Genomic DNA, 26,646 nt, shown 5'->3' with positions numbered 1-26,646 from the left:
CAGTTCCATAAAAGGTTTGGACATTGCAAGGCATCCTGAGCTAGTTTCATCCATTTCTACGCAAGTGGGGATATTCATCATATTCAATGTGAGTGTTTGTTGCTCTTGTGGTTAAGTAAGACACAAATATCACTGCCGGAAACCCAACTGATCACATGACAGAGTGGTTGGCAATGTTTGTTATTACAGTGGTTCAGCAAGAATAGTATTTCAGTTTTGGAAAATGGAAAGGCCCTTTTTATATCATTTTAATATATTGTGCCTTGTATGTACTCATAGAAAATCTTTTATTGTTCATCTTGGAGTCATTGGTTTAGATGAGATTACCCTGTCCTAAATTTGCTTAGTGTTACTGAATGTTGTATTTCTATGAGTACAGTCCAGCACCATCATTACAGAGATGAATAACAGCCGGATTGTGACCCCTAATATATAGCTGTAATGCTCTCTCTTAAGAGGAAACTTCATTACTGAATAAAAATTTGGTACATTATGAAAGCAATTTCACAGTAACCATCTCTGCCACTGAAATGTACAGCCTTTAGCCGCCTACTCTAATTGCAAATATAGCCAATATAATTTAAATGACCATTTTTCCTTTGTACTGTATTACATTTCAGAACACATGCAAACCAGTGTATATATATCATGTTATGATATCCTGTGTTGTCCACTTATCTCCACCAATAATGCTTTTGTCTGAAGTGAAAGAGCTTTAGACTGCATTTGTTGCACTGCAATCTCCTTCAAGGCATGGGATACATTCAGGATTTGCTCTTTCACTGACTTTGTGTAATTGCAGCACTTTTGTTTGCTGTGTTTACATCATTTTATGTTCGCTGTCCCTTCTCTGCAGTGCAGATACTGGAAGAAAGCTCGAGACCCAAAAAGTGAGAACGAACGATACACGCTATACAAACAGTGGGCTCGTTTTGGCCGCTTCTACAAAGAGCAGCCATTGAACCTCATCAGGTGAGAGCGTTTGGATCGGTTGTCATGCGCAAGCGTCCAGATGGAGTCCAAGTAAGACGCTAAAAATTTTTTTTTAAAAATCCGAAGCTGTTCTGGTCATGCTGACGACATACCCTCTAAAAACACTCTTATTCAATGCTTCCCTTTGCTCTGGGCCAGTTTGCCTTCGACTTTAGATTTCATCCATTTATTCACTTGTCTAGTGAACCACCATTTCCTGCTGAAAATCTGCTTCTACCAGTACTGTTCAACCCACCACATTAAAGTTCTTCCCACAACATTATCCTGCTGTCTCTCTCTGGCTTTGTCTATTCGATTACACTTGTTTTTATTTGGTTGCCTTTCTCCCGTTCTATTTTTGTCCTCTTTGATTTACAAACCAGATCAAATTGTTATTTGGAAATTGAATCGAGTGGAATGCCTGGTGACTGTCGACACTGAAATATTAAGAGCTTCCTGGATTGTTCTGCTCAAGGAATTTGAGTCTGTGTATGTTCTACTTGTCTTGTAAAGAAACTGCTCCTCACTCTTTAATTTTGTTTCAGGAAGTATTATGGGGAGAAGATTGGAATTTACTTTGCCTGGCTTGGCTTCTACACAGAAATGTTGGGGATTGCAGGTGCTGTAGGCTTCATCTGCTTTTTGTTTGGCTGCATCACCAAAGATTGGAATGTCTGGAGGTAAGCTTTCTGATGAAGGTTGAATAATCACTAAAACTAATAATGCCTCCATTTGATACAGCGACTTACCGTTTGGACACAACTCAAAATTAATTTTACGCAGTGAGTTACCTTGAAGTGCAATGACTTCTGAAGGCTAACTTTGCAGCCACTTTGGTAAGAATAACCATTTAGTCTTGTGTTTTTAGTAAGAGGCTCTCTGGAACTCCATCCCAGATCCCCTCCACCTCCACTTTGCTCCCTTACTCTGCGCTTTCAAAACCCACCACAGAGCTCATTTCTTTGACTTTTCTTTCTTTCATTTGCTTTCCCCACCATCCCACCCCCAAACTCAGGCTTCCAATCAATAGGTTGTGAGAAGCACTTTGAGATGTTCTGTGTTGTGGAAGATGCTATCTAAATAAATTGTTACAATTCACTCAATCTTTTAAAATTGTGCCTTAAACCATGTGACATTTGATTTATTGTTATTGAAAAGTGTTTTATCACAATAACAATCCTATTCAACTGTACCCCAAAGTGAATCACTGCCTTCAGGAGAAGCGGAGAGAAAATTAGAAGAAAAAGTGAAAGCCTTAACCGGTTGCAAGCACAGAATGAAATTGATGCAATTAATCAGTTGTGTTCTTAGAAGAATAGTATTGTTTCATTTAGCCACATGATTGATTGACTTGCTCTGGAGTTGAGATACGTTTTTTAAATTACTCTTTCCTCCTTAATTATGTTAAACTTGAGAGCCTGCTGATTTTCAGCTGAAAATATTTTTAAAATATCTTAAAAAAATAGTGTAAAATGTAAGTTCACTTGTTAATTTATTACACATTTTCCCCTGCAGTGATGAAATCTGTAATGCAACAATTGGAGGGAATATTATCATGTGCCCACTGTGCGATGAATGTAACTTTTGGAGGCTCAATTCTACCTGTGGATCAACCAAGGTTAGTAGATTTGAACCTGCAATAATGCATTGCTTACACACCCTCTCTTAACAGGTCTTTTGTGTTGAACATTGGGGTGGGTGGGGGAGGTGTTTGTCTTTGACACCTGATAATTTGCTAAACAAAATATCCTTTACACCCCTTGCTCTTTGTGCCTGCAGAATTCTTACTTGTTCGACAATGGTGCCACCCTGTTCTTTGCTATTTTTATGGGTATCTGGGGTGAGTATTTTTCAAAATTGTATTTGGAAAGTGTTAACTTTAAACATTGCCTCCACTTGACCTACATTCTCGAAACAGCCACAGCGAGAGGATGAGTGCTGGTATCAGCAATTCAATTCTGTTCAGTTGGTAGGGTTAGTCTTGAGCACTTGTGGTTCTGCAGGGCAGGAGAGAAACTCTCTTAGAGACCGCTTTGCGTAGAAGGTATACAGACTATTTGTTACTTACTTGTGACCAGTGACTCTCTTCCTGGAGCTGTGGAAGCGACGGCAGGCCAGGCTGGAGTATGAGTGGGACCTGGTAGACTTTGAAGAAGAACAGCAGCAGCTCCAACTACGACCGGAATACGAAGCCAGGTGTACACATCGCAGGAGAAACCCCGTCACTCAGGTAAAGGCTCGGACTACATGCACAGGCAGCTTTAACTTTAACCTGTCTATTCTGAATCTATAGCTATGTTTCAAATGCCTGAGAGACGTAAATCCAATGTATGCGTCGAACATGATTGGAATCACGATGCAACTGAATCGCTTATAGTCACTTACTATTTTGTGATCTCGTCCCATGTCTGTTCCAAAGGCTTTCCCTGCTGAACCTTGTCACCTTAATCAGAGGCTTATTGTATCTTGTGTGTGCGTGTGTGTGTGTGTGTGTGTGAGAGAGAGAGAGTGACAAAGGTTCTACTTTTTGATTGCGGTCTGAGTTCAGGTTAAAGAGGCTGATTTTTGTGCCCTGTGTGATGTGATGTATTTCAACTATTTCAGGAAATGGAGCCTTACATCCCCTTCAAAACCCAAGCCATACGTTGCTGTATGTCAGTGGCAACAGTTTTGTTCTGGGTGAGTAAGTTTCAAAATTCAGTTCTTAAATCATTAAAAGGGTGAATAGTATTTGTTTAGCTTTACTTCTTGAGAAACCAGCGTTTTTCTCTCCTATAAACTTTGTATCACAATGACTCTGACCTCTGAATTGCTCAGTTGTTCAGCAGGGAGGACAGGTTCACGAGTTTGGAGCTATAACTTTCAAAACTCTGACCTAACTCCAAAGGATATTTTTTTGTTCTTCAGATTTCTTTAATCCTGATCTGCATTATTGCGGTAATTGTCTATCGTCTGTCGGTCTACGCCTCCTTTGCCAAGATCACTGGCGATATGAAGAAGGTGAAGTACATTGGCACATTCTTTACACCCCAGATGGCAACGTCCATCACGGCTTCGAGTCTCAACTTTGTCATCATTATGATTCTCAACTACTTTTACGAGAAGGTGGCAGTTTGGATCACTGACCTTGGTAAAGCATTGATATTTTTTCTGCTTTTATTTTCTCTCTTTTACTGCATTTGACTTCAATATCTACAGAGCCGAACAATTAACTACATCAAACATCTTAGCTCACTTGTCTCTGCTCTTGATTTAACAGAAATCCCAAGGACTCACTTGGAGTACGAGAACCGGCTGACCATGAAAATGTTCCTCTTCCAGTTTGTCAACTACTATTCCTCCTGCTTCTATGTGGCCTTCTTTAAGGGCAAGTTTGTGGGATACCCCAGCAACTACACTTATATGTTTGGGAGGTGGAGAAATGAAGAGGTAGGAATTACGACAAAAAATATTTTCTTGACCACTGTCTTTGCTCCCAAATTCCTTCTTAAGATCGATTCTGTTTTTCATTGAAATAAATCGCTCCAGAAAATATTGCTACTTTTCAGTCTTTTACTTTTGCGGAATTAGATTCAGGGCCCAAACATGACGGTTCCTGAGGGGATGCCTTTATAAGGATATCTTATCTCCACACACTTTCCAACGTGATCTGATTTTAGATTGTTGTGCTTTGGTTTTATTTAGCTGAGCGTGACCTCAAGTGGTTGTGATGTGCTATTACAGCAGTGAATTGTACGACTCGGGAAAGATGATGACTGATTACGATACTGAAATATTCCAAAATACATCTTGGCAAATGGGCCATTCACAATTGCACCCATTTTAGTGATTTATTGGTTAATAAAAAGTTTATTTCACATAGGCAGAGAGGAAGTCCCAAACTATCTCAAAGGTTAGGAGATGAAAAAGCAATTTAAGTTTATCTTTGCGCCATTTGATCTCTGTTCCATTTCCTCCAGTGTGACTCGGGTGGTTGTCTCATTGAACTGACTACTCAGCTCACCATCGTTATGGCTGGCAAACAGATCTGGGGCAATATCCAGGAAGCTCTTTTGCCGTAAGTAAATGGTTCCGGTGTTGTTGTCGTTATAAATGTCTGACGGGTGGGGGTTAATGAATGACTGCACTCAGAGGAACATGTAGCTTTCCTCTGTGTAAGAAAATTCATAAATTGAGGACTGAACAAAAACTTCTGCCAGGGCAGCAATGATTCTCTGTACCTCAGTTTCATCAAAGGGATTCTCATGTAACACGCTCCCAAGAAACACATTATTTCTTCATGAACTAATTTGGGGAAGAATTCAAATTCAGTCCCCAAAATTTGGATTTTAGAAAAATCAAAGTGAGAAAGGATCCAAATAATAATGCAGATTAATGCAATGTGCAGCTGCAGCAATACAATTGTTTTGTAAGAGAAATTGATGGACCTAAAGTATTTCTTTAGATCTCCCTCTGTCTCATTTTCAGCCCGGCCTCTGTTGAATATTTTGTATCCTGAATGGTCCATTTGTCATTATTAATGATATGACTTATTTATAAGAAATGTCATGTGGTGGCCTGTGGCACTTCTTCATTTGTTTTTCCCCTCTCCAGGTGGCTGAAGAATTGGTGGGTGAGTCGGAAAGCCAGAAACCACCCAGAGAGGCTGTACAGCCGCTGGGAACAAGACCATGACTTGCAGGACATGGGGCAGCTTGGTCTGTTCTATGAATATCTGGAAATGGGTGAGTCATGGTGCAGTCACGGGTCAACTTGAAGAGAGTCACATATTGCTCTCAGCTGTAGGCTTCAGTCAAACCTCTCGTTACAAAGCATTAAAGGGTATGATTGATGGGTAAATGGGCCAGGTATCTATGTTATTAAACTCTATCTTTAAAATGCAGAGTCTTATAACACTTTGGAAAGATGTTCTCTTCTTCCCACCCCACCCCCGTCTTTTCTGGTTTACCGAGAAAATGATACTCTGAATGAGAACAAGTTACATCCTGTTCTCCTAATACAGCTTCGCAATGTTCAGCATTTGATCTTATTTCGAAGAACCGAAAGGATTTCAGTTGCAAGATTGTGCTTCTTTCTGTTGCGTGCGTTGCAATGCTGTTCGCAAATGGGCTGCCCCGTTGGCCTACAAAGATAGAGTCCCAAGACTTTGCATTATATTCTGTGAGGTGCTTTGAGATACTCTTCTTGACATGAAAGCGCTAATACCTAACGCAGGTATTATTATTTGCAGTCATCCAGTTCGGATTTGTCACCCTCTTCGTGGCCTCGTTCCCTCTGGCTCCTGTCCTTGCTTTGCTCAACAACATCATTGAGATCCGAGTGGATGCCTGGAAGTTCATCACACAGTTCAGGAGACCTACGGCAGCAAAGGCCCACAGCATAGGCGTCTGGCAGCAGATCCTCAACAGTGTGGCCATATTATCCGTGGTTACTAATGTAAGTGTCCTGCTATGTTTGAGCCTATGCCACCACGTGTTTAGAATAAAACAATTACACCGGGAATGTTTCGGTGTGCTGCGTACCTTGGTCCCCTCATCCATTTCAGGTTTTTTTTGCCAGCAATGCGACCACATCATTGGTTTATGAGAGCTCTTCACTTCATGAGCAGGCAGATGGTTAAAGATGTCAGCAATGATTATTTCCATTGTCTGCCCGTTGTATATACAAGAGAATTGAATGTAAAAACAATCATCTTCCATGGTGAATAAGAAAATATGTATCTATGGGTAAAGCACTGATCTTGGGACTGACTGGATTTGAGAAAAAAAATCCTTTAAGCTCAAGTTTTGAAAATTGTTGCATTTTGGGTGTGCAAACATTAACAATTGCATAATGGATTCTGTAATTGTCATAGTAACTGGTTTAGTTTCCACTCTTACCGATAACTTGAATGTGTGGTATTAGTATTGTTAATGATTTCTCTTTTGTTTAAAAATCCTTTTAGGCTTTTATTGTGGCGTTTACCTCGGATATGATCCCACGCTTGGTGTACAAATATGCATATTCCCAAGATGATCTGAAGCCAATGAAAGGCTACATAAACAACAGTTTGTCCATCTTCAACACTTCCTATTTTGACCGCAATCTGGCGTATAGCTTTAATGAAACATCTTATTGTAGGTAAGAACGTTCAGTATCTATGTGCCTCAACCCCACACCACAACATTTACAACATTGTTTTACTCATTTTCTGCAACTTGGAGTGGAGGGTTGAGTGAAGTTAGCAGGAGTCAAACCCAGAGCCTGCTGTTCTAAACCCAGTTTTGAAAAGATGTTAAATAACCAGGGATGTTAACCAAATGGAGAGAACAAAGAGTGGATGAAAGCGAAGAATCATAGTAATGCCTTGTGCTCTTTTCTCAATGCAGTTTCCCATCTAAGACCGGAACTACCTTTTATAAAGTACTTGATAGTCTTTATGTTATAGCGCCCTTCATGTAGAGAAGGCATCGCAATGTGCTTTACGGGCTTTAGTGTAAAGTGTAGTAACTGCTTTTTGTAGTGAACACAACAGCCATTTGGTTTTTTTTAAAAAAATGATTAAAACGTAGTTATGAATGCAACTGAGCGCGCTGTCTTGCAAACCACGGTTAAGTCGGAAATGGGACCACTATTTTTCTCATTGCCCCAACCTTGGGACCTCCTCCCAACGTGAAAGGCACTATACAATGCAAGGATTATTTTTTATTACAAAAACAATTTGTTGCTATTTGAAACATCGGAAACTGGAGAATATTACTGGGTTAGGAGATGTATCCTTTTTGAAAGTCAGCTGATATTTGTACTTGCTTCCATTAATGTATTTGAAAGATGCTCAACTTTCAGTTCATGAAACTAAATGTAGAAGTGTTAACTGTGGCTTGAATTTTACAGGTATAAAGATTACCGTTACCCATCAGGGCACAGTATGGAACACCAGCACAACATGCAATTCTGGCATATTTTGGCTGCAAAAATGGCATTCATTATCATCTTAGAGGTATTGAGAACCTGCTCTTTGAAGGAATGCTTTGATCTGAGATTCTTATGGGGAGGCCTTTCCCATGGTATGCAGCCTAAGTGTTGCCCATAATCTAGATGTCAAAAACCTCATGTAAAAGGCACCTGTTTGCAGGAAGGACTGACAAATTCACAGCTCATTCCTCCTCTTACTTGTGTTAGTCATTATTAACAGATGTAAGATTCTTTAGCAAGCTAGAACCAACATAAAAACAAAGCGCGCTGATGAATGTTAATTGACAAATGTTACATTATTACAATAGCCAGATTTGTTTTTATGTCTACAAAATAACAGATGATAAATGGGAAGGGGTGAGCCAGAGAGAATATGATGGGATTAAAGGATATTCTGTTAAATTTCAAAGGGGTCTCAGCAGCAATGGGTCACCTATTCCCCTGGTATTCAGGGCTTAAAAATGTGTCTTCCAGAAACTTATTGGTGATCTAGAATGCATCAGATTATGATATGTATTTTATATAGTAAAAGTTTACAAGCAAATAGTGTCCTGAATGCCTTTCCTACCAGCTAGGATGGTTATCATCTATTTGTTCTATTCTGCAGAAGACTTGTGATGGTGAGTAACGGATGATTTTCTTTTGGGTTCCAGCATGTTGTATTCGTAGTGAAGTTCACGATTGCTGCCCTAATCCCTGATGTTCCAGAGGAGGTGAAAGCCCGGATAAAACGGGAGAAGTATTTAACGCAAAAGATTCTGCACGAATATGAACTCGACCGATTGAGGCAGCTGCTCTCTGAGAAGGGGAACTCGCTTCCAAATAAAGAAGTCGCGGTTGAAACTGAGAAAGTGGAGATGATGAGAGAAGACTTGTAACCCTACTAAATGGCAGATACATGGTCTCGTTAACCTCCCCATGCTGTTCAGCCTCTATCAAAGCAATCTTCTAATCCAGTCATGAATAATTCTGCCCTGATTTACCTTGTGGTAAAATAAATCTGTATTGTTAACATCTGTATCACAGCAGTTTACCAAACCCTGTAAGATGGGGAAAAAAGTATTACCATATATTGTGGAAGAGTTGTACCTGCATTAAGGAAGCATATTAACATGCTTGGTTTTTAAAAACTTTAAAGGGAATGAACATGGCCTAAGCCATATTTTAAAACTATCACAGTATTTTAGATGGAATGAGAAATGTCATGGAATGCAAACCAGTTTGGGTTCAGTCGCTTTCATTCTCTTAGTCTTTCTTCTTTTCTTCTGTCACTCACAGCTTCTTTCTTCTGTCTAGTTTGTGAATTTGCTTACCTGCAAAACACTTGTAGAACTGAAGTGAGCACATGCAAAAGTTTTGCTAAAAAAAGTCTTTAGAATCACCCTCTCCTGAGCTGAGTTAAGCCTATTGCTGTTCTGGATGGCAGAGTACAATTGCAACTCCAGGTGCCCCTAATGAAGGTTGTGCACTCGTAGGCTCTGAGGAAAAAGGACTGCACAAGAGCCAAATGAGCAAAGACTTTCCACTAAACCCTTGAACATTTTCCTACACAGACAGAGTGGTGCGCACCCTAGATAGAAAAGCTCTGAATTCACCACAACATTAACTTCTTGTCAAGTCTGCATAGAAAGAGAAGAAAATGATTTGTTTTATTGCACATGTCCTCCCCATCATCATGGCAACCTCTTGACAACCTCAGCCAATATATAGGAAATTTTAAAATGTATACAAGCAAAAATGTTCCAATCGATTATAATCCCTGCTTTAAGCAGACGGAAACCTATGAATAACTGGGCAGAGATGCCAGTATGTGAGAATTAAATAAAGTATAGTCAAGTCCTGCTGATTTTTTTTAATATGAAGGTTAGGCTAGTGCATCCTTTATAATTGTTGGTGCCAGTTAAACTAGCATGAGTTTATAACTTGTAAGAAAATGTCATATCGAAATGCTTGTAAATAAGTTTGTAAAGGGTGTAGAAACTGTGACCGTTTACCATGATGTAATCAAACTGAAATTTTTATTTTACCGTACTCTACTCTAGTCTAGTTCATTTCATTTCACTTTGAAACCTTTAAAGCCAAATGGATGGAGCAGAATTGGAATTTACAATATTCCAAGCGCCAAAATTCACAGCAGCCATAGACTTGCGATGTTCGGAACTTTTAAAAGTTGAGAATTTGTCAGAATATTTTAACTTGCAATGGCCCGGAGCCAGGTTATACCACAACTCAATCTGAATGTGGCTGGGTAGACATTGCTATACAGTACTTAGAGACACAGTTTCTATGAGGGGAAGAGCTCTTTTCAGTTGTAAAATTGCAATTCAGGATGTGTTTCACTGATGTGCACTGTGGGGCAGATGCCATTGAAACGAGCATTTCAGACTGGCATCGTCTGAGGTTAGACTCGTGCTGGCACTGTCCTGGCACATTTAAAGCTGCTCAATCTAGACCAAACATCAGCGATTTTCTCTGTAAAACAATTGGTGCTGCCTTCATTGTATGTCGCAATTTATTACTTACCTGACCTTTGAGGCAAGTCAACAGAACACTGAAGGTGAGAGTTTGGTCATTGACTGGCTTCTAATGGGATGGGAGGAAGGGGGAATGTACTTCGCTTCCAAACAGTATCATAATTGTTAAATGTACAAGTGACACTGCTTCTGGAGCTGCTTTACCATTTATCTCTGCTTTGTGAGGTTAAAGGCAAATCTGTTCAGATAGCGTAATAGTCAAATGTTCCCTACATACACTGCCTAAGTACTTACACTACATAAAAATCAAGTAGACACACATTCAGGCCTAGAGGATGAGAAATTAAGTGATCTTATAACCACTAGAATTGCAAGGTGATTGCTGCAGATGGGCACCTTTCTAATAAAGAGAAATGCATGCATTGCAAACACAGATTGTTTTTGTAACTGCTGTAAATATGTGATCCTGTTAGAAACAACTTTGTCCAACCTGGATCTAAGCTTAAAAAAACACTGGTGCCTTTAAAAGGAAAAGTCAAGGAGCATAAGTCATGAAGGAAATTACTACATTTTTCCTCTATTGAGCACTGTTTTTTTTTACTGGATGCTTGTTTTCTCAGATTCTTCCAATTTAAGAAGCCATACATGCACAGTATATGTACAGAGCAGTATTAGTTTGGGCAGTGACATCCATTGGGATTTAAAACATTTAAGATCAATTTCAACAACACTGCAGATTTTGCATCTTTGATAGCTAAATGATTGCCTTAATAAAATAGGCCAGGAACAGGCTGTGCATTCAGTGGGTGTTGGGAAACTTGTAATTGTTTTCATTAAAAAAAATGAAGAAAAATGCAACGTGATGTTAATAGCTTTTTTAAAAATTATTTGTATAATATTTTCACAAACGCGTTTTGCATTCACGCTGGTTTGCACACTTCTGCTCCAAACGATGGCTTGGATGCAGGTATTGAACTTGCTACTGTTCAATTCCGCTGGTTTACAATTTCAGTAAATTATTTTCGTGCAAACGACAGTTGCCTTTGAAATAACCTCAGCTATGTTTATTCAGAATAAATGTATAACGTACTCATTTTGTACCTGACTTGAATCTATTAAAAAAAATTGAATTCATATCTAATGTGTCAGTGTGTGCCTCTTTATTTCTGTTAGAGCTGTTGATTTGGAAATGTACATGGCTGTATATGCTTAAATATAACCAGGTTTAAGAAGAACGTTTGTGTCAATGAATGGACATTTGCAGTAAACTCAATTCGCTGTTCATTGAACATATATGGTCTTCAGTCTCTTTCCTCCTTATTTGTAGTTGAGTTTCATTTACCTACTACCCTCTTGTGGCCACTTTTGAGATCCTTTTGCCTTGCAAGGCACAACAGATACAACGTTAATTTATTTGCTTCAGGTTAGAGTAGCGTTTCAATATTGTATTTGAAAAAGATCATTTCGACTCGTATTACAAAAAAAGACCCCAAAGTTCTTGCGCCTGGACCCGCAGAAAACAATTGGCTGCTGTGTTTTGCCCACAAATATACAGTAAATTCACTTTACAATATGTTCTGTGAAGCGCTTTGAGGAGTCTAGAAGACATGGAAAACGCTCTATCAAATGCAAGGATTATTATTAAGGTAGGGAGGCAATGACTTATTATGTACAGCATTAGTAATTGACTTGTTTAGGTTTTAGTTTTTAAAAGAAACATAGATTACTTAGCAAAGATAAGGACAAATGGAAGTTGGTGTCTCGTGTCGGTGCCAACATCAACTTTGTTTTCTCCTAAACCCAGTCTTTGGTTTGCAACCACAACTATGATTTCCTTGGATAAGTGACCATTTTGTCCTGAATGCACCAGCACTTAATGGTGGGCTGAGAATAAATCCATCCCAAGTATATATTATGTGAATCTTAGCTGTGTAGAATTACATGTTCTGCTCTCAAATACAATACTATTTTTTGTCAACGTTGGCACATGAGATCACTGTGAGTACTCCTGAAGTGAGGGAAGAACATAGGGGAAAAAAATGAAATTTCCTCTTGAATCGGTTTCCACAGCAGCATTTTCCTTGAGCTTAAATTTGTAAAATGTTTACTTAAAATTAGAACAGATTTTCCCCTTCCTCTTGGGGGTGCTGCAGAGGTATGTGTGTATGTAGCTGCTCTGTCTTGCTTGACAGTGACTATGTTGGTTTTGGTTCTCTTTTAACCCGTCTTACAAGCTGTGTGCCTGTCGAATTGGGCTGTGTTTCATGCAATTCTCGTGAAACCAGATCAGGCTCCAGGAATTTGAACAGGAATATTGCACCCAATGTGATGGCTCAGCCAGAGTAATGTAGGTGCTGCAGAAAAAAAACTATGTTTTAAAATGTACTGTTAATGACAGACTTTGGGCGGTAGATTTGCAATATCAGTGGATTCACCGCCAACAATATTTCATATAAGATGTTGAACAAAGTTCTTGTCTACCTGTTTGTATGGATTTTGAGTATCCCATGAGAGCTACAGTGTTAGAAAGGAGAGGGGGAGTTTCTTTCACCTTGTGTCCTGGCCCCCCAAAAAAAATTCCCTCCAGTTTAATTTGTTGTGCACACTGTTTGTTTGCCTACAAATCCAGTCACTACACATTAGTTCTACAAGTTCTACCTGACCAGTCTCGACCATAGTCAGTCAATCACTTTGCTTGAAAGACATTTTACTTTTTCAAGCAAATCTAAACTTGCACTAAACAGAGCTTTTTTTTTCTTTCGCGATGCGTGGAGATGGGGATGGCTTTGTGCTTTTGTCATTCTTACTGATCAAGAGGTGCTAATTCTCTTGGGTAACCCTTGCGGGGCTATTTTACTACCTTTTCGCCCACAAATATACGGTCAATTCACTTTACAGTCTATTCTAAGAAGTGCTTTGAGACGTCTAGAAGACTTGAAAAGCGCTGTATCAAGTGCAAGGGTTATTATTATTTATTATTTGCACATTTATTTTTTTTCCCCCGCTGTCTGACCAGCCCTCACCACAGCTTAAAGAAAGCGAGATAGAGAGAGAGAGAACAAAAAAATGCTAGGGGAAGGATTTAACATAAAACAATTCAGATGGGTTGAATTGCCAAGCTGGAGCAGGGCTGGTGATGTAACATTGCGAAGGGGTGGAAATTGACACAGGATGTGAGGCAGAGTTTGGCCAATGGATAAGCCGATGGTGGGTGTGATCTGACAGTCGAGGCCGGGTGCAGAGCTCGCTATGCCTGGGCTCTGGGTGTTTGCTTTGCTGCTCAGTAGCCACCACCTCCTCCTCCTCTTCCTCAGTCAGGCTGTGGCCACAGAGAGCAGCCAGGACCGAGTGTCGTCGCTTTCTGCAGCTGTAGGTGAGGCTGGTCTGTCTGTCTGATTAGTGCTTCCACTTAGCCTCTGTGTGTGTGTGTCTCTGTGTCTCTCCCCTCCTCCCCCTAGTTCCTCAGCTCAGCTCAGCTCTGCTCCTACTTTAGTTTTGCAAAAAAAAAGGACCCAAGCGTGAGCAGAGCAGTCCGCATCCACTGAAAGGCTGGGGTTGCAAATGTGTTGGGGAGCCTGAGCTTTTGAGTTCGCAGGGAGATAGATGGCAGAGTGTTTTAAGTTTTGGTGAACTTTAGCTTCAGTTTTTTTTTCTTCCTCAGGAGTTTCGGTGAACTTTGGTTTAACCCCCGCCCCCCCCCCCCCCACCCCTTCACTCTGGCTATCTGCAGTTCTTTGACTGTAACTGTCAACGTTATCTTTTTTTGGAAAGTAGGGGTGGGTGTGTTAACTGGATGTCTTATCACATGCAACAACACATCACCACGCTTAATGGTATATCTGAAGCAGACTGAGAGTTCCACTGTGGGGATGTTTCACTGCGTTTGTAACTCTGTACCTAACCTCAATTGACATTGACCTATAAAAAGCTATAAAATAATTATAAAATAAAATGAAATTGACATTTGCCTATAAAATACCAGTCACTACGCTTTACAGTAAATCCTGTGAGTCATTCTCCCAACGTGAAAGGTGCTATATCAAAATGCTAGGATTGTTTTTTTATTATGAGGTATTTGCTACAGATGTAAAATAAAACAACCCGTAACAAACTATATTTGTTTGTTTTCTTCGAATGGCTACTATTGTCTCTGCGGGAACTCTTCCTTGGTCATTGAACGTACATAAAAATGTCAGAGAAATGACAATAACTTTGTTTACCCCGCTGAAATATCCTACGATGAAATTGAGCGATACAATCGCTTTACTCATTGCAACATCAAATACTGCTACACATGAAAGAACAACATAATAATGTGCTTGTTCTACTTGTGCAGTGATACATTTCAGACTGGGAAGTAAAATGTTACCTATCTTAGTTTGATGTCTTGAACAACAAGCTGATTAAATCAGACATTGGGGCCCATCCCAAATGCAAAACAGGAGACTGACATTTACAGGCGGGTGATTTTCACAAAGGCTAATAATAATAATCATCCTTGCATTTGATATAGCGCTTTTCAAAGCGTCTCAAAACGCTTCACAGAATAGACTGTAAAGTGAATTCACTGTATATATTTGTGGTCGAAATGCGCAGCCAATGGCGCACAGCAGCGTCCCACAAACAGTCGTGGATTGAAAATGAGCAATTTATTATTTTTTTTGAGGGATTATTATCAGGCGTGTGGACTAAGGAAACTTGTCCAAGGTTTCACCCTGCCGGGAATCGAACCCAGGTCTCTCGCTTGCAAAGCTTGTAAAGTTAATCAATCTAGCTCAGTTATTGCACAAATAACTTCACATGCTCTCTTGTGTTTACATTGATAAGGTTTTGCCAACGCACCAGCCAGTGGAGACACACACTACTCATTGTAGAAAGAAACCTAATCTTATGTCATCAATGAAATTCCAAATAATAAATCATGTATTTGATTCCGCACCTGTAATGTCAAGAATGTCTCAACGTACTTCCCAAAGTCTCCATAAAGAACTGTGTATTTTTCAAATGATAATACTGCTGTTTAAATTGTCTCTCACTATAGGGAGAATTGAAATACCTCTTTTGGAGGATGTGTCTGTCCTTTTGCTCGCTCATGAGCGGAAACAAGTTGTCGTTAGAAACATCAACCAAGAGATCGTCTCTGTGGTTACTCACGTATATACCAGGGAACAAAATGTCACCGTATCACCATCAAAGGTATATATTTTGTTTTTTTTAATAAAGGAAACAGTATTGCATGGCTGATATGTGTTGGTCGATATAACAATTCACAAAAGAAGCCCAATGCTTTCTTCAGTCACAGGATTGGGAAAACATGGAATACATTGCCACCGAAGACTGTAGAAACAGATTAATTGAGATGTTTAAGAGGAAGATCGACAGAAGGGGTTGGAGAAAAGGCAGGAAAATGGGATTCATATCTATTAATCTGCCTTATCTATTAATAATAATAATAATCCTTGCATTTGATATAGCGCTTTTCACGTCGGGAGGACGTCCCAAAGCGCTTCACAGAACACACTGTAAAGTGAATTGACTGTATATTTGTGGGCGAACGCGGCAGCCAATTGCGCACAGCAATGTCCCACAAACAGTCGTAGATTGAAAATGATCAATTTATTATTGTTTTTGATTTTGGAGGGATTATTATTAGGCTCTGTGTGGAGTAAGGAAACTTGCCCAAGGTTTTGCCCTCTGCCTGGAATTGAACTCAGGTCTCTCGCTTGCAAAGCGAGTGCTCTAACCACTGAGCTACAGGACTCCGGATTAAACCGGATCAGACTCAATGGGCTGAAACAAATGGAAATTGAATTATCTGCTGCATTTGAGACTCTAGAAGATCTTGGGAATTGGAACATTATCAAGAGTTTCCAAAGTGGGCGCCTACAGATAACTGCAGCAAGATGGTACCTGCACATTGTTTTTGAACTGTAGTTATAAAGGTGTGCAGGTCATGATATTTGAAATCATAATCATCTGTGGTGTTCAAAAGTAGTCTGTGACATGAGCCTCTTGGCTGTTTTATGTTCTCTCGGGCATTAACAATGTTACTCAGGTGAAACAGTTTAATTGTACTAAAGCATAGCATTTCCAAAGATGCTCTGTTCAGTCTAATATGACGAATTTCTCGCACCAGTTGGAGTGCTTGTGAACTAATTGAGATTGATCAGTTGCAGACCCCGTCACCGGAAAATAGATCTAATGAGGTGTGAAATACTCCGCCTAATCCCTTTGGGGAAGGGGAAGAGTCGGACTATTTTAAAACTCAAAAGTGCAGTACAACTTCCTGGAAACATTACAGTGGATTGATTGTGAGACGAGAATAATTGAGTTTCTGCTGTATCGCTGTGCCCAGAAATTGAAATGTATTAACCATTGCTCGGGATCAACAAACTATTTCCATAGGTTGGAGAATAGATATGGATTATAGTCCCATTTTTATATTGAAAATCTGTTCTTGATGATCACGTTTTAATGGCTGCAGCCGTCAGCTTTTCTTTACATGCCATTGGTCATAATGTTTAGGGAAACCGTTTTGACATTTAAGGGAAGCTTGAAATGTAAGTACTGTAATATATATTTGGGGATTTCTTTCAGACTTTCCCTGCAGACTCGTCGTATACAAGCTCCAGTGCTGGTGTAGTCACACTGCTGAGACCAGCTGCTACCAAGGTATCATTCTACCTGCGAGGAGGAGATAAGACTTTGTCAGCACGTCTATTTGCGGTTCCCTACACCGCTGAAGGTACAACAATTTGGTTATAGCTTTCCTATTTGTTTTTTAAACAAAATTAATTGCCCGCTTTCCTGAAGGATCTGAATTTATTTTCCCCCTCTGCTTGGGATAAAGTTTCATGGGCACTGGACTCCCTCTGGTTGGCCAAGTAGCTCTATAAAATGCATATCCTTAGATGAGAAATTATGCAAAGTTGTAACTAAATTTCATGTGTAAGTGTTGGCAGGTTATATAACTTGGGTAGAATCACAAACTTGCATCGCACTGTCTGACATCCCTACAGGTGCTTGCAGTAAGTTTCTATGAATAGTTAAGTGGGGGCTCCTTGGAGCTGAACTGGCTGGCTGGTGTTCGAGGAAAGTGATGGGATATTTGTTTATTTCTACTGACGGTCGTCTTGTTGGATAATGCTGATTCGTTGATTTTTATCCTCAGATCCCGTACCTGGTACCTGCAACACTGAGTTCATCTTAGAAAATGATCCCAATGTACATTTGACATACAATGTCTTTGAAACCATTGTAATGTTTGCACCAGCGAACCTGGGGGCACCAAGGTAAGTTCGTAAATATTGAGGAACACCTGCAGATGCCATGGACTCAATTTGAAGTGTGACCGAAAGCCTAGCCTCTGTGCATTCCTTCTTTATTTTTTTTACTGTACCATAATAGTTTTCAATTTGCCGAGAGGTTAATGGAATGAGTTTTGTTTATGTAACTGAGCAAGTTGTCCAGAATTGAATTCAAATGCCTTTCACCTACAGTTTAACCTTGAAGTACCACTGTTTGTCCCATTTGACTTGTGGTTTGCAAGTTTAAGGCAGCAAACCTGTTGTTAAGTACAATTACTTGTCTATTAATTTGAAATCGACGGGGCAAAAGATGCAGGCGATTTTGCTTTATATATCTTTATCTGAAATTTTGATGAAATAAACTGTAACTTTAAGGAACCAATAAATAATGGTGCTGCTTTGTCTGTTGTATAGAGGGGTATCTCCCCCTGCCTGCGATGTTGCTATGAACTCTCACACGAGATGGAGGCTGAGCTATGACATTTACCAGTACTTTTTACCCGAGAATGACATGACCAATAAAAGCTTTCTGGAAGGAATGAGCAAAATGTCGTCAGTGCAGAAGGTGGAACAGAATGGGCTCAAGGTAAAGCAATGATGCAACACCCAAGTCGAGGAAAGGATAACATCGAATCCCAGTTCCTATCGGTGAAAGCATTATTTTTCTGACCTTCACTTTGGCAACCGTTGAATCAGGAAGGGGACTGCTTTCGGATAATCTACACCAATTAACGCTAGCTTTCATCGAGAAGCTATTTGCAGAGGAAGGCAGATGTTCCTGTATATATGCACAAGTTGCCACATTTCTGAACAGCCCAAAGGCATGTAAAGGCTTGTGATTGTAAATTTGTTCACCTTCACAGTCAGCTCTTTACACTGTTGTACTTCACAGTTCTTTCCGTATGACGCCCTCCATCAGCCAAAAGATCTGTATCCATTGGTTTTAATTGTTTTAAATTTGCCTTCTAAATGAGAAAACATCTATGTTTCATAATAGGAAAAACATGTTCAAAATTAGCAGGATTAAATACAGCAACCTACATCCTACCCGATCAAACAATTGAGTTTGTCCATTTTGAACAGATGGGTTACAGAAATCACTGAAAACATTAGTGATAGATGCTCTTTGTGTGGTTATTTTTATCTTAGGGTTTGTGAAATTAACATCCACTCATCTCTTTTCAGACCATCAATCTTTTAGTTGTGTGATGCATTTTGCTATTCATTTGTTATTTTCTCTGACCACTATAGATCACTACAATAACTTCGTCCCAGCAGACGATACTCTTTGCTAACTCGTATATTGGTATCGGAGTGATATACGGTGTCATTGTCAGGGACCCTCTGCTGAACACCTCTGCAAATTACCTTCCTGTTCCCACATACGCCTGTAGGCTGACCTCAGAAGGACACACGTGCCAGCATTCAGGTAACAGAGGAACAAGATACAGTTTGCAGCAAAGCGTTTATACAAATCATCATTTGCAAAGTTGAACTTATTTTCTGATACCCGATTGAACTTTCAGGACTATGATTATTGTGTTGGATAGCACATTGTCTACACTGTGGGCTGAGGGTAGAGAACCTGGTTTCAATTGCCATACGGCACTGAATTTGTGATAGGAGCTGCACTTTATATCAAGGAAAATCCAAATGTGTCCCATCCCATTGTACGAGCATGGCCTGGGGGCTGTAACAACGCGAGTGTGTTTGTTATTTGCGAAATGTGTTGATAATATACTTAATTTGAATTATTTTGAATACGTTGACAGCAATGTAATCAATGAGTAGTTGCCAATTGAAGTGTGAGGATATGTACTGAATGAAAACTTTGGGTATCGCTAATGGTTTTAAAATATTTTCCCTGTTTTCCAGGCTCCTCTTTCATCTGTATGCAGGTTATCTGCACAGCAATTGGTCTCTATGGGTTAATTCTGTGCTTTTTTGGGCACAGAATCTTTGAAGCAGGTAAAGTGGTTGATTATAATGTCCTCAAAAAATGTGTCGTACGTTGTCCACTAGTTTTAAAAAAATTGTATCGGAAAACCTATATCTAATGTGAAGATTCCTGGTTACCCAGTGTCCAGTTAAATACAGGCTGTTTTCAAGATTATTTCCTCAGTTTTTTAAAAAAAATACAATCTCAGAATTGGGAGTGGGCCCATATCATAATGCCTTTTTCCCCTGGGTTACATTATCCTTAACCTAAGTCAAGATATCTAAGCATTCATTCTATCCCTGATGGCATTTGTTGCACATCATCTTGAGGACAATGCACAGCTCTTAACTTTTTAGGACTATTAACTGAATGTATTGTATGTATTCTGAGCCATTTCTTATGCAAGTGTTTTTGTTATTTGCAAAAATGTGTTGGTAATATACTAAATATACTAAAATGCGTCTCTCAGAGATGGGGTTGAACTTTGAAGCACATTGTGGGCAGGGGAAGGAGGGAGTGTTTTTCTCTAATTGGAGCACCCCAAATTCACTCTGTATGATTGACTTTCCGGGCAATACCAGGGTGATGTCTTATTAAATAGCCTCTCACTTAACAATGATGCCAAATGATGATCTCAGTGAATAAGCAAAAAATAATGTTGAGTTTTTGTGCGACTGATGGTTAATGAGCTTTTTTTTTAAAAAAATCTTATTCTAGAATTTTTCTTCTTTGGATTCCTGATTTTCGGGTTCGTGCTATTTGTGTTGCTAACACGACTCTCCACACTCAACATTGTCAGTAAGTGCCGAATATAAATTGCGAATAGTGTATTCCTGTCACTTTCAATTTCTCTACCGAACCCTTGGCTGCAGACACACCTCTTCAGTGTAATGGAGTTTTGACAATATTAAAGATGAGATTTTGGAACATCGCACTGTTGAGAGTTTATTAAGGGATTCTCAGCTTTCCATTTAAAAACGTGCTTCAATAAGTTCAATCTGGGCATGACAAGAAACTTATATCAGGGACTTACTGGTAATAGAATTGGAAATGCTAGATATTAGTGGTTTATTTTATGGATGGGCTTTTTGTTTCTTTTCATTACTTCAGTGAGAATACGAACAAGTGCCTTTCTCTCAACACCTGATCTCTACTCCCGTTCCCCTTCAAGGAAGCTGTTTTCACTCAAATGAAATTGTAATCTGGGTATGCGCGAAAGGAGAAATACACTTCCATCATTTACAGATATGTTTTTTAAGGGCTCCAATGACAGCTCTAGAAAACTAGAAAATGCACCCTCGTTCCCCAGGCTCTCACAGCATCAATGACTGGGGTATTTTATGAATGAACTGCTTTGTCTTTCCAGGTCGGCTGATTATCACAGTAGCAGCTGGTGTAATGGGCGGCTTTGCCCTGTCCCTGGTGAGATGGAGGTTTGGTGTTCCTGTGCTCTGTGTGCTGCTTGTGGGATTGGCGCTGGGCTTTTTGGTGGCAGCAATCGTTGCCTTTACTCCACTTGGTAAGCCGGAAGAGAAAACTTGTAACCATTACCTCAACAGCTTGCATTTATAATAGTACCTTTTGCTTTACAAAATATAATTGGATCAAAAGCGAAGCAAATATTGTCATATAGACAATTGTAGAAACTCATATTTGCCAGTAAGAGGTATTCAGTAGTTGCATTGTTATTATTAATGCTTCAATTTATGGGAATAGAAAACACTGGGCTCTTAGCACATCTTCTTAAGTGTTATTTATTGTTTCCTTCTATATGTTTGCATTTGCAAGTTAGTACCTCTATTCTAACCCTTTATTCTTTCTTTTATTGTGGAGTCCTGTAGCTCAGTGGTTAGAGCACTCGCAAGCAATAAAAAAAGGAAGATTAGATGCAAAAAGCAAATAGTGCGTACACAATATCTTTGGAAGGATGTTTCAAAATAAAGTATTTCTCCCTGACTTGGAGTGTATTGTAATTTCTATGTCTGTGTTGAATTGCTCTTGGATACCAACTTTTATTTTTTTTACCCCAACAGCAAATTTTACTTTATTCCGCAATGATTTCAACTTCTGGATGTCCTATGTCTGTGTGATGCTGGTGGTTCCTACAGTTCTGCTTCCTATTTCAAAAGCAGTAAGTAACAATGTTAAAAATACTGATGTGCTCATATCAGTTCAAAATGTTCCCTTAACAGTGGTGCAATAAACTACTGTTCTTTGTAAAGTTGATAATAATCCTTGCATTTGATATAGTGCTCTATCACGTCTTCGAGATGTCTGAAAGCGCTTCACAGAACACACTGTAAAGTGAATTGACTGTGGGCGAAAATTTTAAGTTCCATTTTTAGTTAGATTGAACACCTGTGCTGACTTGCTATATTACGACATCTATCCCCATGAACTGTCTTACTCACAGAAGTATAATTGGCACAAACAGAGGAGAGAACCCCTGGGCAAAACACATAACAATAAACATTTACATTAGAAGCAAGTAAAATTTTAACCTCTGCAAATGTTTCCAATTACATCTGATGTAGTGTAAACAGGGTTCGCTGTAACATGTCGTGTCATGTTTTGTACACGTTTATCAGGTAATTGATTTTTAGTAACTTATTTGCTCATCTTGAAGCAAGTGTGAGCAAAGATGAACCTGTTGATTTAGTTGAAGACCAAATGTGCACGACCAAAAATTTGCTTTCCTCGCGTTATAGATCTTGTGCTGGACTGTATCATTGAAATGTCAAATTCAAAGTGTTTTTGACTTGAAGCAGCTTTAACATGCTTGCTACAGAGATTTTATTTTCCTCCACAATACACTGAACCTCATTTAAACTTGAGAATAGCTGAATATTCATTCTTGCTCCAAGTGTTAGGACTATATCTACAGCCAGCAATGTTGAAAATAACGGCAACACTTCAGCTTCGAGTTTGTGGGTTTTGGTGCCTCTGGAGTTTCCTTGACCACCCCCCCTTACAGCTCTCGGTAATAAAAATGACTAAACCTGTTTAATTGGCAGTTAACACTTTTAAAATCACCAGCCTTCACACAGGATAGAATGTGGTACGTGTCAAATAATCGCAGTATTTAATTCTCTTTCACCAATGAATAATTGTTCTTTTTTAAATGTGTAATGTTTGTCATTGTACTTTTTTTTAAAAAAGCTAACTATTATATTTTTTATATTTTATTTTCTAAACAGCTCAACATTATCACGTGTGCACTGGTTGGGTCTTACGCTGTAATTGTTGCAGTGGGGGTTTATATCTACACTAGCCTGACTTACATCATTCTGAATATCATCAAGAGAGCAATTTACCCCGACTTTGCCAAAGTGTCCAGTGGTTCTGTACCCTTTCAGTTGACAGGTACGGTAGTTGGATCATTGTGGATTGAATTGTTGATGGTGGGGCTGAAGACCGAGTCTTTAATTTGGAGGGCCGGAAACTCGTGCTCACTTAGTCTTCATGCATCATCCATTATCATTTACTTTTCTTTAAAAAAAATCTAACCTCTGATCAAATGAAATCTAGATCAAATGGCCAAACCACTTTCTCCTTGTCAGCCTTGGTCTGTTTCCGAGATTGGTTTGTTGAGAGTGAACAGGATTGACTGGTTCGTGATCCATCTATATGCAGCAATCTGCCTCAGTACCTTAACTGTTCACTTGACTTTCATGAAAATGGGGCCTTTAGAGATTGGCGTCAGCCTTATAAGGTCTGTGTTGCCTTTATTCTATATTTGAGCGTGACAAAACCAAACTTTTTTTCTCTCTCTCTCTCTCCTTAGATTATGTCCTGACAGGTGTATGGGCATTGCTGTTTCTCTGTGGTTTAACACTGCAGTTTATTTTGGAGAGAAATAAGCCATATTTCCCCCCTTGTCCATACGATAAATGGAAAAAGAGGAGAAATCCAACAACATGTGGAGAAAGAACACCTCTCCTACACGCATCGTAGATAAAGACTTTTCCTGTGTGGTTGAATTCACCTTTCATGCTTTTGCTCTTTCATACTGAATATCCATTGCACAATAACAGTGGCTCGCAGAATTATTCTCAAAACATTTCAGGTTCACATCCTATACAATCTATTTTGGGATGGTTGAAACTTTTTAGAAATAATTCCAGAAGTATATCAATTTGTTAATTTTTGTACCTTCTTTATCGTACGTTACAAGCCTTGCTGAAATAGTGGATTTGTACTTAAAACAGCAAATTAATTTAGGGTATGGATAATTTCTTATGATTTTATTCAGTCGATCTCCTGCCTAATCTTCCCAGTGTGGAGTCATTGTTTTTCAGTGCCAATCCTTCCAATGGTGTGAGTGGGGAAATGTTGGGTGGGTCGGAGCTACATGACACCATCTGAGCAGCAAAATCACAAGTGTTACCTACCTCATGAATGGGGGAAATCTGAATTGAGTTTCACTTCTACAATACAGAAGTGAACAAATGTGTAGAACATAAAAGTATGTATCCACAATGCTTGAAGATATGTTGAAATATTTTATACATTTGATTCATTTTCATTGTTAGATAAATTAGATTGCACACATTTGTTCTCTTATTTTGTCATATGTGATTATGTTTATAGAAGAGATAACGCTGAATAAACCGAGGAATAAAATTGGCCAGCTATGTGCTTAATATGTGTTAACACATTTACATGGATATTGATTGGAACAGATTGCTAATACTTCAATAAATGTTTACTCACGTTAAGCCATGAACATTGAATATAATACTAAAGTCTGCTTACCTCTAAGATTATTTTATAATAATATCCTAATACTTAAATTAATAATGATTGCATTGATCTAGAATGCAACCCTTTCATGGGTCACAGAATCAAATATACAGCATTATGCATAAGCCATTTCTTGGCCCGTGAATTATTTACGTTTATATTCTACCAAATAAGTTGGCCATAAAATGAAGCCTTTCAAACATTACTATTGTAACCACTAATATTCTTGTAAAACCACATAATACATTGGGTAACTGCGCACGTTTGGGCAAATTGGCATATTTCAATGCAGGGTATTAATTTGCACACTTTTGAACTTTCACTGTTTAAGATGCAATTAGTTTATTAAATTAGAAGATAATTGAGCTTTTTATTAATTATGTTATTAGCGACTCTGTGGTGTAGATTGCTGCCACCCTACCTCTGTCAGCTGATGTACAAAATCATATCCAGCAGAAATTGAAGCAAAGTTATTTCTTCTTCCATTTCTATTGCTCACCTATAAGAGGTTAAAAAAAAGACCTGGAAACTGCTGAACGGAGAGCTTTGGAAGGAAAACCAAATGGTGATTGGTACTTATTCCAGAGGGTGCTAATTTGCACTGTTGCTCATATGGTATCTGTCGAGATCATACTGATGGCATTTTGAATGGAGTTGAGTGCTTTTAAAAGTTCAGAATTGTGCAAAAGAATCCATTTAGCTGAAAATAGTAAGCCCACTTTTCCATGTTTTTTATCATAGAACCTGTGAGAAAAGTGCTGATTAGTAAATTTTGCAGAAATTCTGCACCTATAGATTTCTATCAAATTTGTAATTACTTCTGCATATATTGTATACATCACCTGCAAATCTCAATGTTGCTCCTTGTACCATTTTTACCACAGTTTACAAAAAAATATAACATTACCATAAGTTTTTTGGGGTCAGGTGCCCTTCATTCATTTTGTTTTTCACTGCATAAAATTCACATTCACGACACTACTGTTAAGATTACTTTAAAGAAGTTGATTGCACGTTTTCTCATTATGATGAATATTAACTCTTGCTGCCCACCACCATTTCAGACGTTTAACATTTTAAAATTATCTTTATGCAACCATCTCACAGAAAGCGCCCCAGGAAAGGAATGAACTGCATTGTTACGAAATGATACCTATGTACTTATATTGCAAAAATATGCTAACAGTGAGTCACATGAGGGATAGATATTTGGCAGTGATTAATTTTCCTCCCCGCCTGTAAAAATAGCCATGCGTACACCGGAATCTGTTCCATACCAGTTATAGCCCAGGTGAAATATAAATGGGTTGATGGAATTCATAGTATGTGTGAGAGCGGAGACGAACGTCACTCAAACGATTTAGACGAAGTGGTGAAATATTTTCCTTGCAGAAGAACAAGGAGGTACAGTACTCCAATAGCTCGGTTTGTAACCAGCACTGTACTTTGTTTGGAAATCTGAACCTGGCCAGAGAATGATATTGTCTGCCGGCGACCCAATGGATCATTGACTTTATGTAGGTCAATGTTGGAGCTGGAGGGAATCCCATCCTAATGTAGCCTTTTTGTGTTCACTGCAATTCTGGGCCAACTTTCACTGATGGTCCTTCCAACCCATTGGAAACTGAAACCCAAGTGCTGTGGTGAATTGGTGACCCGAAGCAGTACTGGTTTGCGACCACCAGGCGGAGTGGTGGACCAAACAAAAAGCTTCCTTCATGGCAACAAATACACAATGTTGAGCCTTTTTTTACACACCCACTTTCAGCAATGACATGTTTAAACGCTGTAGGATTTCGAGTCTAAAGTTTTATTCAAATGAATCTTATGTGGGGAAACGGTTTGCAATGTTCAGTCAACTTTTGGGTTCCCAAAGAACTGACCCTGACTCAAGCCAATATTTATTTTGTGTGATCCATCCATCCATCCATCCATCCATACACACACACACACACACACACACACACACATACATACATACATACAGACATAGTCCCCCAAATAAAAAAAAATCCGAGTCGCTATATTTGCATATGAGCCTTTGGGAAATAGAGAAAAAGAATTTGCGTCAGTTACAGTTATGTAATGTGCTCCAACTGTGTGAGATCAGTTTGGCGGATGGCACGTTATCATGAATCTTTTATAGTGCTAAAACGGGCAAAAGGACATGTGCTCTCTTTTTTTTGTGGGTCTCCGCACGTCTTCAATAAATCAGGAAACTTGATATAAAAAGCACAAATGTCAGTGATGAGAACAC

The 26,646-nt window shown here is 39.1% G+C and overlaps 2 protein-coding genes across 8 annotated transcripts in view; both read left to right on the top strand.

Moving 5' to 3' along the window:
• The window catches only part of ano5a (anoctamin 5a), a 43,383-nt gene extending 32,869 nt beyond the window's left edge, over positions 1-10,514 (top strand). For all 7 annotated transcript variants that reach the window (XM_042341318.1, XM_042341321.1, XM_042341320.1 and 4 more), the window contains 14 exons: positions 857-972; positions 1,518-1,652; positions 2,488-2,590; positions 2,752-2,812; positions 3,051-3,202; positions 3,577-3,651; positions 3,880-4,102; positions 4,232-4,401; positions 4,932-5,029; positions 5,566-5,696; positions 6,203-6,408; positions 6,917-7,092; positions 7,846-7,951; positions 8,580-10,514. In XM_042341318.1, coding sequence (XP_042197252.1) covers positions 857-972; positions 1,518-1,652; positions 2,488-2,590; positions 2,752-2,812; positions 3,051-3,202; positions 3,577-3,651; positions 3,880-4,102; positions 4,232-4,401; positions 4,932-5,029; positions 5,566-5,696; positions 6,203-6,408; positions 6,917-7,092; positions 7,846-7,951; positions 8,580-8,804 — 1,977 coding nt within the window. In that variant the 3' untranslated portion in view covers positions 8,805-10,514. The remainder of the gene's footprint in view (positions 1-856; positions 973-1,517; positions 1,653-2,487; positions 2,591-2,751; positions 2,813-3,050; positions 3,203-3,576; positions 3,652-3,879; positions 4,103-4,231; positions 4,402-4,931; positions 5,030-5,565; positions 5,697-6,202; positions 6,409-6,916; positions 7,093-7,845; positions 7,952-8,579) is intronic.
• A 3,079-nt stretch (positions 10,515-13,593) lies between these two features.
• LOC103174996 (transmembrane 7 superfamily member 3) lies at positions 13,594-24,271 on the top strand. Its single transcript, XM_007887682.2, has 12 exons — positions 13,594-13,773; positions 15,442-15,596; positions 16,998-17,145; positions 17,572-17,692; positions 18,122-18,293; positions 18,959-19,136; positions 19,583-19,675; positions 20,364-20,444; positions 21,013-21,165; positions 21,680-21,777; positions 22,844-23,009; positions 23,431-24,271. Exons 1-12 carry the CDS (start codon positions 13,650-13,652, stop codon positions 23,598-23,600), a joined length of 1,659 nt encoding a protein of 552 aa, XP_007885873.2. The 5' UTR covers positions 13,594-13,649; the 3' UTR covers positions 23,601-24,271.
• The last annotated feature ends 2,375 nt before the right edge of the window (positions 24,272-26,646 follow it).

This window comes from Callorhinchus milii, unplaced genomic scaffold, assembly GCF_018977255.1.
Source record: "Callorhinchus milii isolate IMCB2004 unplaced genomic scaffold, IMCB_Cmil_1.0 Scaffold17, whole genome shotgun sequence".
Lineage (NCBI taxonomy): Eukaryota > Metazoa > Chordata > Chondrichthyes > Chimaeriformes > Callorhinchidae > Callorhinchus > Callorhinchus milii.
This window is presented reverse-complemented; position numbering and strand designations above follow the sequence as displayed.

Bases quoted from the DNA above. Each gene is read 5' to 3' on its own strand.
- LOC103174996 (XM_007887682.2), top strand. From the start codon at position 13,650: ATGCCTGGGCTCTGGGTGTTTGCTTTGCTGCTCAGTAGCCACCACCTC. The intron at 19,137-19,582 runs GTAACAGAGGAA...CCTGTTTTCCAG, and splicing joins ACACACGTGCCAGCATTCAG to GCTCCTCTTTCATCTGTATG. The intron at 21,166-21,679 runs GTAAGCCGGAAG...TTACCCCAACAG, and splicing joins CGTTGCCTTTACTCCACTTG to CAAATTTTACTTTATTCCGC.